Raw genomic sequence first — 11977 nt, forward strand, 5'->3', positions numbered from 1 at the left:
TGTGTCATATTTTAGATTCCACATATAAGTGATGGTATTTGTCTTTTTCTAAAGACTTCACTTAGTGTAACAATTGCTAGGTGCATCCATGTTGCTGTTGTCATTGTTCAGTCACTAAATCTTGTCCAGCTCTTTGTGACCCCGTGAACTGCAGCATGCCAGGCTTCCTTGTCCTTCACTATCTCCCAGAGTTTGCTCAAACTCATGTCCACTGAGTCGGTGATGCCATCCAACCATCTCAACCTCTGTCTCCCCCTTCTCCTGTTCTCAGTCTTTCCTGGCATCAGGGTCTTTTCCAATGAGTCAGCTCTTCGCATCAGGGGGCCCAGAGTATTGGCACTTCAACTTCAACATCAATCCTTCCAATGAATATTCAGGGTTAATTTCCTTTAGGATTGACAGTTTGATCTCCTTGTAGTCCAAGAGACTCTTCAGAGTCTTCTCCAGCATTAAAGTTCGAAAGCATCAATTCTTTGGTGCTCAGCGTTCTTTATGGTCCAACTCTCATATCTGTACATGACTACTAGAAAAACCATAACTTTGACTATATGGATTTTTGTCGATAAAGTGATGTCTCTGCTTTTTAATATACTGTCTAGGTTTGTCATAGCTTTTCTTCCAAGGACCAAGCATCTTTGAATTTTGTGGCTGCAGTCACTGTCTGCAGTGACTTTGGAGCCCAAGAAAATGAAATCTGTCACTGTTAATTAACACTTTTCCCCCATCTATTTGCCACAAAGTGTTGGGACTAGATGCCCATGATCTTAGTTTTTTGAATGTTGAGTTTTAAGTCAGCTTTTTCACTCTCCTTTTTCACCTTCATTTAGAAGTTCTTTAGTTCCTCTTTGCTTTCTGCCATTAGGGTAGTATCATCTGCATATCTGAGGTTGTTGATACTTCTTCTGGCAGTCTTAATTCCAGTTCGTGATTCATCCAGCCCAGTCTTTTGCATGATGTACTCTGCATATGAGTTAAATAAGCAGGGTGACAGTATACAGCTTTGACGTACTTCCTTTCCCAATTTTGAATCAGTCTGTTGTTCTGTGTCCAGTTCTAACTGTTGTTCCTTGTCCTGCATACAGTATTCTCAGGAGACAAATAAGATGGTCTAGTATTTCTACCAGTGGAAACAGTGACAGACTTTATTTTTGGCAGGCTCCAAAATCACTGCAGATGGTGACTGCAGTCATGAAGTTAAAAGACGCTTACTCCTTGGAAGAAAAGTTATGACCAACCTAGACAGTGTATTTAAAAGCAGAGACCTTTGCTGACAAAGGTCCATCTAGTCAAGGCTATGGTTTTTCCAGTAATCATGTATGGATTTGAGAGTTGGACTATAAAGAAAGCTGAGTGCCAAAGAATTGATGCTTTTGAACTGTAGTGTTGGAGAAGACTCTTGAGAGTCCCTTGGACTGCAAGGAGGACCAAGGAAAGGAAAGGAAATCAGTCCTGAATATACATTGGAAGGACTGATGTTGAAGCCAGAACTCTAATACTTTGGCTACCTGAGGCAAAGAGCTGACTCATTTGAAAAGACCCTGATGCTGGAAAAGATTGAAGGCAGGAGGAGAAGGGGACGACAGAGGATGAGATGGTTGAATGTCATCACTGACTCAACGGACATGAGTTTGAGTAAACTCTGGGTGTTGGTGATGGAAGGGAGGCCTGGTGTCCTGCAGTCCATGGGGTCGCAAAGAGTTGGACAGAACTAAGTGGCTGAACTGAACTGAGTATTCCCATCTCTTTAAGAATTTTCCACTCTTTGATGTGATCCACACAGCCAAGGGCTTTAGTGTAGTCAATGAGGCAGAAGTAGATGTTTTTCTGGAGCTCTCTTGATTTCTGTATGATCCACCCGATGTTGACAACTAGATCTCTGGTTCCTCTGCTTTTTCTAAATCCAGCCTGTACATCTGGAAGTTCTTGGTTCATGTTCTGCTGAAGCCTAGCTTGAAGGATTTTGAGCATAACCTTACTAGCATGTGAAATGAGTGGAGTTGTCTGATAGTTTGAACATTCTTTGGCATTGCCTTTCTTTGGTATTGGAATGAAGACTGACCTTTTGCAGTCCTGTGGCCACTGCTGTGTTTTCTAAATTTGCTGGCATATTGAGTGTGGCAGTTTAGCAGCATCATCTTTTAGGGTTAGAAATAGCTCAGCTGGAATTCCATCACCTCCACTAGCTTTGTTCATAGTGATGCTTCTTAAGGCCCGCTTGACTTCCCATTCCAGGATGTCTGGCTCTAGGTGAGTGATCACACCATTGTGATTATCTGGGTCATTAAGATCTTTTTTAGTATAGTTCTTCTGTGTATTCTTGCCACCTTTTCTTAAATTCTTCTGCTTCTGTTAGGTCTTTGCCGTTTCTGTCCTTTATTGTGCCCATCTGTCTATGAACAGTATGAAAAGGCAAAATCCATGTTGCTACAAATGGCATTATTTCATTCTTTTTGTGGCAGAGTCATGTTTATATATATATATCTACACATACACATACATCTTCTTTATCCTTTTACCTGTTAGTGGACATTTAGGTCTTTTCCATGTCTTGGTTATTGAAAATAGTGTTTCTATGAATACTGGGCTGGGTGTATCTTTTCAAATTAGAGGAAAAGCTTTATTTTTATTGGTTTCTTATTGAAATGTTCTTTGAATTGTTAGTATCTGTAGAGTGGAATGGAAATAGGAGTTAAACTTAAGTACAATTTGTAAAATTTAAGTAAAAGGCCATTAACATAGATGCATTCAGTGTAAGTTTGAATTAACCCTTAATTTTAGGAACTCTTTAGATATGTTTTCATTTTTAGTTTTTAGAGAAAAAATACTTTAATCTCTAGTTTTAGTTTTGTAACTAAATAATTTTAAAACATAGGGCTTTTTAGTGCCATTAAAATTGTCTTTTGAAACCTGAGTTCTCTTTCCATGTAAATAGCAGCATTTCAAATATTAATGTAAAATTTTGTCCTTGAGAAATTTGAGAGGATGTGTGAGAGTTTTTCACTTATTACTAAAAGTTCCCAGTATGTATACCCAGATTTTTTTTTTATATATTTTGGTTTAGATTGTTCTTCTTTTCTTATAACTATAAAAGCAATATATATTGGAAGTTTTCATATTATACAGTTAGAAAGTTAAAATGTCCTAACTTCCCCTCTCCAATAACTATTATTTTTATGTACTGTCATATTTTTTTCTATTCACATGTATGTAAATATTTTATATGTGAACATTTTTCTTGTCATTAGTATGCAATAAAAATTATATTTGTAAAGATCTGTAAACTTAAGAATTAGTAGAAATTCTGTCCTTGAAAGATTTTGGATTTGAATATTTTAGAGTAAAATATTTGAAAACCTCCAAAAAATTTCAGTGAAACATTTTTACTCTTATTTTTCACAAGTTTCCATTCCAAGTCTCTCTTCAGCCGGTTCAGAGATTTTTATATTTTTGTGCTGATGGAAATAAATGCTTGTTTATTGATCCTTCCTTCCGGCTTTTGTTCATTCCACTCTATCGCATTCTTAACAGCCTCCTGATTGATCTCTGTGTCTCAGGATCCTCTCCCTGTGCCTGTCTCTGCTGCACACTCATTGTTGGTAGACATGTCAAATGATGCTGTGACTCAGTGGGCAGAAAGGGGGTGGGAAATGACTCCTGATGGGTACAGGGTTTGTTTTTGGAGTCATGAAAATATTCTAAAATTAGATTATGATGATATTTTTACAGTGGATATAAAAAAAACAACCCAGCTATGTAAATAGGTGAATCACATGGTATTTGGTTAATATTCAGTAAAGTTGTTTAAAAAGCCAATAAAAGATTTAAATATATAAGTTGGATGCAAAAATCAGTGTTACATAGAGTAAAAGGCATATTGTATGTGAAAGAGCAAAGAAATGGGAAGTATATGTTTTCTAATATGCTTTATAATCAAAGTAATTTTTTAAACTTCTTATAATGCACATTTGGTAAACATGGAAGTCTTGCCTCCCTAAGTATTGTAAACCGGCCCACTGCTTTTGTTTTTAAGAAGGAACACTTGTCATTTTTTTCATGTGTTGCAAACCTGCTTCTAGGTAAAAATGTGACAGTATGGACGAGGAAGCATGTAAAACTTGGTCTTACATCCCTCTGCATTCTTCCTTGCCTTGTGTAGCCCAGGACTCCTTTATTGTCCTCTTAGTGACTCCAGCCCTGTTTTAATAGAATTCAAAATCTCTTTCCCACTCTACTGATTTCCATTCCACCCAGAAATTTCCATTTCCTCAGTGGGTCCTTATTTAAGGTAAGCAGTTTGCTGCATTCATTTATAAGTCATACATCTCTGATATTTGCATTTTAAAAGATTATAGAATAGGGATTAGCAGATGTTTTCTATAAAGAAGCAGCTGTAATTATTGCCATTGCAGCTACTCAACCTTGCTATTGTGGGGTGAAATCAGCCACAGACACAGTGTGAATGATTGACTGAGGCCTGATTTGAACCTAAGCAAATCAGATGGAGCCATAGTTTGTCAACCCATGCTATAGAATTCTAAATGGAATGAAGAAATTTAAGGGCAAAAAATTTAGGCAGTTATGGCCTCTGCTTCTACCATTAATGAAAATGATTTCATTTCTTTACTGTTTTATCTTCCAAGATTATCTGAGGAACAGGTCAGAACCAAGGTACTTTTGAAAGTTTACCAGGGTTTAATTAGAAAATACCAGGCTTTACATGACCACTAAAAACGGTGTAGAATGAGAGTTGAGGTTATCATTAAGGTTAGGTTGGTGTATGTGTGTATCAAGATAAATGTATTTGTCTATGGATGCATATGTTACATATGTGTGTGTGCATACAGTTTTTACTGTATTTACTGTGGGCTACATTCGGATAGTCTCTAAAATATTCCTAACATTTATTGAATATGAATATAAAAGATAGATGAATTAAACTAGGAAAAAGTCAATATTGCATTATTTGACCCTACTAAAGTAGATAAAGATGAATGAGTATCGGTGTGGTTAGCATCTGCTTCCGTATTATTATGGATTGATTGAGATATTATACTTCAAGCTGATGTTTGTGTAGCTTTTCCAGCATATGATACTTGTTCATGTATAAAAGAAATTTAATACTGTAACAATGACATTGTTTTTAGATCTGTGGCAAGTATGTTGTCAATCACAAAATTATATTTCAACTACTGTGCAGATCACAATAAACTGTGGAAAATTCTGAAAGAGATGGGAATACCAGACCACCTGACCTGCCTCTGGAGAAACCTGTATGCAGGTCAGGAAGCAACGGTTAGAACTGGACATGGAACAACAGACTGGTTCCAAATAGGAAAAGGAGTACGTCAGGGCTGAATATTATCACCCTGCTTATGTAACTTACATGCAGAGTACATCATGAAAAATGCTGGGCTGGTGGAAGCACAAGCTGGAATCAAGATTGCCAGGAGAAATATCAATAACCTCAGATATGCAGATGACACCACTGTTATGGCAGAAAGTGAAAAGGAACTAAAAAGCCTTTTGATGAAAGTGAAAGAGGAGAGTGGAAAAGTTGGCCTAAAGCTCAACATTCAGAAAGTGAAGATCATGGCATCCAGTCCCATCACTTCATGAGAAATAGGTGATTTTGGGGGGGCTCCAAAATCACAGCAGATGGTGACTGCAGCCGTGAAATTAAAAGACGCTTACTCCTTGGAAGAAAAGTTATGACCAACCTAGATAGCATATTGAAAAGCAGAGACACTACTTTGCCAACAAAGGTCCGTCTAGTCAAGGCTATGGTTTTTCCATTGGTCATGTATGGATATGAGAGTTGAACTGTGAAGAAAGCTGAGCGCTGAAGATTTGATGCTTTTGAACTGTGGTGTTGGAGAAGACTCTTGAGAGTCCCTTGGACTGCAAGGAGATCCAACCAGTCCATTCTAAAGAAGATCAGTCCTGGGTGTTCTTTGGAAGGAATGATGCTAAAGCTGAAACTCCAGTACTTTGGCCGCCTCATGCGAAGAGTTGAATCATTGGAAGAGACTCTGATGCTGGGAGGGATTGGGGGAAGGAGGAGAAGGGGACAACAGAGGATGAGATGGCTGGATGGCATCACTGACTCGATGGACATGAGTTTGAGTGAACTCCGGGAGTTGGTGATGGACAGGGAGGCCTGGCGTGCTGCGATTCATGGGGTCGCAAAGAGACACGACTAAGCTACTGAACTGAACTGAATATTTCCAAGTAACAATAGTGAGAAGATTTGCATTTGCCGTATTAGTGTTTTGCAAATTACTGGATAATGCAAAATGACCATCACTCATTTAATGGGTTTCTCAGGAAAATAATTTCTCGTAAAATTGACTCTAAACGAAGATCATGGTATCCGACCCCATCACTTCATGGGAAATAGATGGAGAAACAGTGGAAACAGTGTCAGACTTTATTTTTTTGGGCTCCAAAATCACTGCAGATGGTGATTGCAGCCATGAAATTAAAAGACGCATACTCCTTGGAAGAAAAGTTATGACCAACCTAGATAGCACATTCAAAAGCAGAGACACTACTTTGTTGACTAAGGTCCGTCTAGTCAAGGCTATGGTTTTTCCAGTAGTCATGTATGGATTTGAGAGTTGGACTGTGAAGAAGACTGAGCGCCAAAGAATTGATGCTTTTGAACTGTGGTGTTGGAGAAGACTCTTGAGAGTCCCTTGGACTGCAAGGAGATCCAATCAGTCCATTCTGAAGGAGATCAGCCCTGGGATTTCTTTGGAAGGAATGATGCTAAAGCTGAAACTCCAATACTTTGGCCACCTCATGTGAAGAGTTGACTCATTGGAAAAGACTCTGATGCTGGGAGGGATTGGGGGCAGGAGAAGAAGGGGATGACCGAGGATGAGATGGCTGGATGGCATCACTGACCTGATGAACACAAGTCTGAGTGAACTCCGGGAGTTGGTGATGGACAGGGAGGCTTGGCGTGCTGTGATTCATGGGGTCGCAAAGAGTCGGACGCGACTGAACTGACTGACTAAGGGAGTCCAAACTACTCTGGAAAACAAAATGGCATATTTTACCCCCAAATATGTATTTTTCTCGGAAACTTTGTCATTTCATTATATGTCTTGAACAGGTATTTTAGATGACTTTGACTTTATTAAACAAACCTGTGTGTCAAATTTTTGTTTTTCTTAGTCAAGATTGAAATATTTTGTCTCTGCTATTAAATTAGAACCAGTCAAGAGAATAAATCAGTTAAATAAAGCATTGCCCCTTCCCTCAATAAAAATAATTATATTGCACTCGTTCTACCTCTTTTCTCCTCCTAACTCCATCCTGATAGTTATCATTCATTTATTTCAGCAAACAGTTGAGTAACTGTTACATGCCTGGCAGTTGTTTTAGGTACTGGGAACAAAACAGTGATCCAAACAACCTTTGCCCTTATAGAGCTTATGTTTTAGAGTAAGGAGAGGGCAATAAACATTTGATTATTGTTTAATATAAAAGTTATGTCATATGTTAGAAGATAAGTGCTAAAGTAGTACTAACCTGTTACCTAATGTTAACACTATCCTCTTATTTTCTCTTTCAATTTATAGTTCCAATGACAGGATTCACACAGAGAGCAACCATTGATCCAGAGCTGAATGAAATACATGTCTTATCTGGACTCAGCAAAGACAAGGAAAAGAGGGAAGAGAATGTCAGAAATTCATTCTGGATTTATGATATTGTAAGAAATAGTTGGTAAGTAGCTCTTGTCTGTGTTGAAATCCCTGTGTAACATTTCTTTGAGGTTGAGGTTGTTGGTTTATTCAGAAGAAGAGGGAGGTAGAAGGCTTACCTTAGTTTGTGATGTCATATATTTTAATATCAATATTAGGTATTGGAAGAGTCAGTATTGGTGCCCATGTTTACAATGATGTCCAGCAATGGATTTTACCTCTGAATTTTTCAGTTAGTAGATATCTCCTGGTCTGAGCATCAGGAGAATTATATTTTAGTCTAGCTTTTGCTACCATGTAGATGGGTAAGCTTGAGAAGAATGTATTTTTAATGTTCCCAGGCCTTTCTTAGTTTTTATGAAATGAAGCAGTTTGACTAGAGCAAGATTGAGGGAAGGGGAGTATTATTATTTAGCATATTCAAACCTAGGACCCTTTCGTCACAGAGCACCTCACAGAACTGCTATACATTTTTCTTTGAAAAACACTGACCTAGAGGACCCAGCTTTAATGTTCTGTAGTACTACCTAAGTGAATATTCTCCAGAACAGAGGAACTTCTGAGAACTTCCATTCAGTAATGGAAGGTGATGCTCGGCAACTAAGGGATTTGTTATCTTCTAAATAGGACATTTATTTATAGTAAGAATGAAAGCAATCTGTTGTGAGTTTTTATTGTATAATAGATAAATATGATATCATCTCTTTCAACCTTTGGTTTAAGCCTTCATATATGCTGATCCTATTTCATAACACAAAGTAGGTTGTTCTTAAATGACATTTTGATGGACATTAAAGAACTTCAGAACTCAGTTCTAACAAATTCGGATTATTTTATATGAGAGTGACCAGAACTTTAAGATTTGATGTGAACAAATTTATAATCTTTTGTTGGTAATTAGACATTGCATTAATTTGCTTGCTACAATTATATTAACCTTATGTGTACTGCTAATTTTCTAGGATAGAATGCCTTAAAAGCAATGTCTTGCAGGTCTTGTGTCTATAAGAATGATCAAGCTGCAAAGGATAATCCAAGTAAAAGTCTGCAGGAGGAAGAACCATGTCCAAGATTTGCCCATCAGCTTGTATATGATGAATTACACAAGGTATCCTAACTACATTGACCGGTAAACTTTCTATGACGTACAATCAGAAAGAATCTCAAAATAACTGTTTCTGATTATTTTCAGTAGATCTGAATAAAAATAACCAATATTTACTAGAATATGTAGCACAGATATCACTTCTCCCTGAAATTCCTTAAAAGAATAAACATTTTTGCATAATCCATAGTTCCTGGCACATTTCTTATGAAAATGGCCAGTGGCTATTGTTTCTTAGCTGCATAGATCTGATATATAGCATGGCCTATTGTTTCTATAATATGAATATTCAAGTAGAGGATACACAGTTTTCAGCACTTGTATGCCTTTTTCCATGATATGAAAAGATATATATAACTTCCTGATTTTAGATTTTCCTGTTGTGTAAGAAATCTTTATTTTTCCTATGATTGACATATCTATTCCATCAGCCTTGTGAAAATAGTTCTGAATTCTGAAGTTTTCGTGTCACTAAGTGTTTAGTGTGGTTTCTTTAGGTATTTCTCCCTTAAACTTTACATATAGTTTAATGATCGGGCTCAGATTATATAGTAAATTACTGACAGAACTGTATTCTTTCTGTTAAATTCTCAATCATTTGAGATCTTTAGGTAAACGATACCATTCGAATAACTAAAACCCCTTTCTCTGAGAGTCTCCCAAAGTGAAGGTTAAATGAATTCCCATCTATAGGATAGAAATAATATCTCTTGTATAACACTGCTGATTATAAATGTTTCAAAATATCAAAAAATGCTTTACCACTTTGAATACAGAATATTACTAAACCTTTAATAGTGTCATTATGCCATTATTGCATTCCTTTCACTTTTCTTATGTGGTATTGTCAGGGGAGCGTGTAATTTCCTCATTCTGTCTTGCCACAGCAAAAATTGAAGTGGCAGACCAATGTTACAGCTTGGTTACAGCTCAGTTTAAGCAGTGGACCAGTGCTACAGCTCAGTTACAGCTCAGTTTTATTTGGCAAGCAAGGGAAAATGCATCCTCTAGGAGTGAGGGTGGGCCAACCCAAAAGAAGTGCGGGGCTCAGTTTTGACTCCTCTTTTTATGTGACTTTCTCCTCCACCTGAGCCTGCCCTATGTAAATTGGGCTAGCCAGGAGGGCTGTTTGCTTCCCCTGAGGTTCTCACTCCAGTCCTTGGAACTTCCTTTGTTCTGTTTTTGTGGGCTTTTTCCTTTCTTTGTCTTTTAGCCACTGCTATATTGGACTCCTATTTCCTATTCTAACTATCTAACAGTATTAATTATATGATAGAATAATATTTTAAAAGTTATTTCACAAATCGTACATCTCATTTAATATTCAACATTAAGGCTAATATTCAATTATATTCATATTGAAACATATTCTACAAAAGTTAAGATGCTAAAATTTTTAAAACTTCTAGCTATTTTTGACCTTCAGTGATTCAACTTGTGTGTCAGTTTTTTTAAAAGATGATTTTTTATTATGATCGACACTTGATTAACTTGATAATCCCTATTATTTGTTGCCTAAGCAAAGTGTATCTTAGAATAGCTTCTTACTACCATTGCTTTATTTTTATGTCTTCCATTTTCAGTGTAACTGTGGTAATACAACTTATTTTAACATGAAATGTAATTTAAGGAAGTAATCACAGTACTTTAAAGTAGAATGGAAACTTGAGAAAAATCAGAGGAAGCCTTTGGTAGACATGCAGGAATGTTTTAGTTTTTTTGTATGAGTAAAGCTAAACAAGTTACATGTTATACACTACTACCAAAATGAAGAAATTTTACTACGACTTTCCTGAGTATGCATGCATTTTTTAAAAACCTGATTTGCTTTATTTATTATAGGTTCATTATTTATTTGGTGGGAATCCAGGAAAATCATGCTCCCCAAAGATGAGATTAGATGACTTCTGGTCACTGAAATTGTGTAGGCCTTCAAAAGATTACTTACTGCGGCATTGCAAGTACCTCATAAGAAAACACAGGTATAAAAATAATTCACTAAAAACTTTTATTTAGCATTATCAGCTATTGTTGATATTACCTAAGCTTTGGAGATGTGACTTTATCTTTGGAAATTTAGTGACACGACAGTGTAAATATTGTGAAGATCATGACTTTTGTAAATGCCCTATTACTCTCCTTATTTTTTTCGTTCTTTTTCAAAGAAAGGTACAAAGTGAAGATAGATCTTAATGCTAAAAGTTATTAAAGATAAGCAAGGATATATTGCAGCTGTCACAATAATGGAAAAAGTTTCTATGAACATGATGAACTTACCTTCAAGTAACTCAAGGCCTAACCCACTACAAATAATATCATTTGTAGAATTATTGGCATTTGACTGACCTATTGTTGATTCTCTTAACAGTAAATATGATGATATAGTTGACTAAATAATCTCTTTATACTTTGATGTTTCAGAATACAATTTAAAATATTATAGTTTTGCATCATTACTTTTGCAATATAATTGCAAAATCATGTAATCAAACATTTTCATATATATCTCCTCAGTCTTGTTTGTTTTTTAGCCTTAGCAAATGATAAGCTACTGAAAAATGTAGAAAAATACATCTATTCCCTTGGTTGCTAATAGTGTTAGATTGTAATTAAAATTTACAGTTTGGGGGGAGAGACAGCTTTTAATGGTGATAATAGATACCATAGATTGCCGGGAGAAATATCAGTAACCTCAGATATGCAGATGACACCACCTTTATGGCAGAAAGTGAAGAGGAACTAAAAATCCTCTTGATGAAAGTGAAAGAGGAGAGTGGAAAAGTTGCCTTAAAGCTCAACATTCAGAAAACTAAGATCATGGCATCTGGTCCCATCACTTCGTGGGAAATAGATGGGGAAACAGTGTCAGACTTCATTTTTGGGGGGCTCCAAAATCACTACAGATGGTGACTGCAGCCATGAAATTAAAATATGCTTACTCCTTGGAAGAAAAGTTATGACCAACCTAGATAGCATATTGAAAAGCAGAGACATTACTTTGCCAACAAAGGTCCATCTAGTCAAGGCTATGGTTTTTCCAGTGGTCATGTATGGATGTGAGAGTTGGACTGTGAAGAAAGCTGAGCGCCAAAGAATTGATACTTTTGAACTGTGGTGTTGGACAAGACTCTTTGAGAGTCCCTTGGACTGCAAGGAGATC

At 36.7% G+C, this 11977-nt stretch overlaps 1 protein-coding gene across 4 annotated transcripts in view; it reads left to right on the plus strand.

Moving 5' to 3' along the window:
• The window catches only part of MKLN1 (muskelin 1), a 367056-nt gene that overhangs the window by 334848 nt on the left and 20231 nt on the right, over window positions 1-11977 (plus strand). For all 4 annotated transcript variants that reach the window (XM_040259653.1, XM_040259651.1, XM_040259650.1 and 1 more), the window contains 3 exons: window positions 7587-7734; window positions 8706-8820; window positions 10660-10799. In XM_040259653.1, coding sequence (XP_040115587.1) covers window positions 7587-7734; window positions 8706-8820; window positions 10660-10799 — 403 coding nt within the window. The remainder of the gene's footprint in view (window positions 1-7586; window positions 7735-8705; window positions 8821-10659; window positions 10800-11977) is intronic.

The sequence above is a fragment of the Oryx dammah genome, unplaced genomic scaffold, assembly GCF_014754425.2.
Source record: "Oryx dammah isolate SB20612 unplaced genomic scaffold, SCBI_Odam_1.1 HiC_scaffold_18, whole genome shotgun sequence".
In the NCBI taxonomy this organism is placed as follows: domain Eukaryota; kingdom Metazoa; phylum Chordata; class Mammalia; order Artiodactyla; family Bovidae; genus Oryx; species Oryx dammah.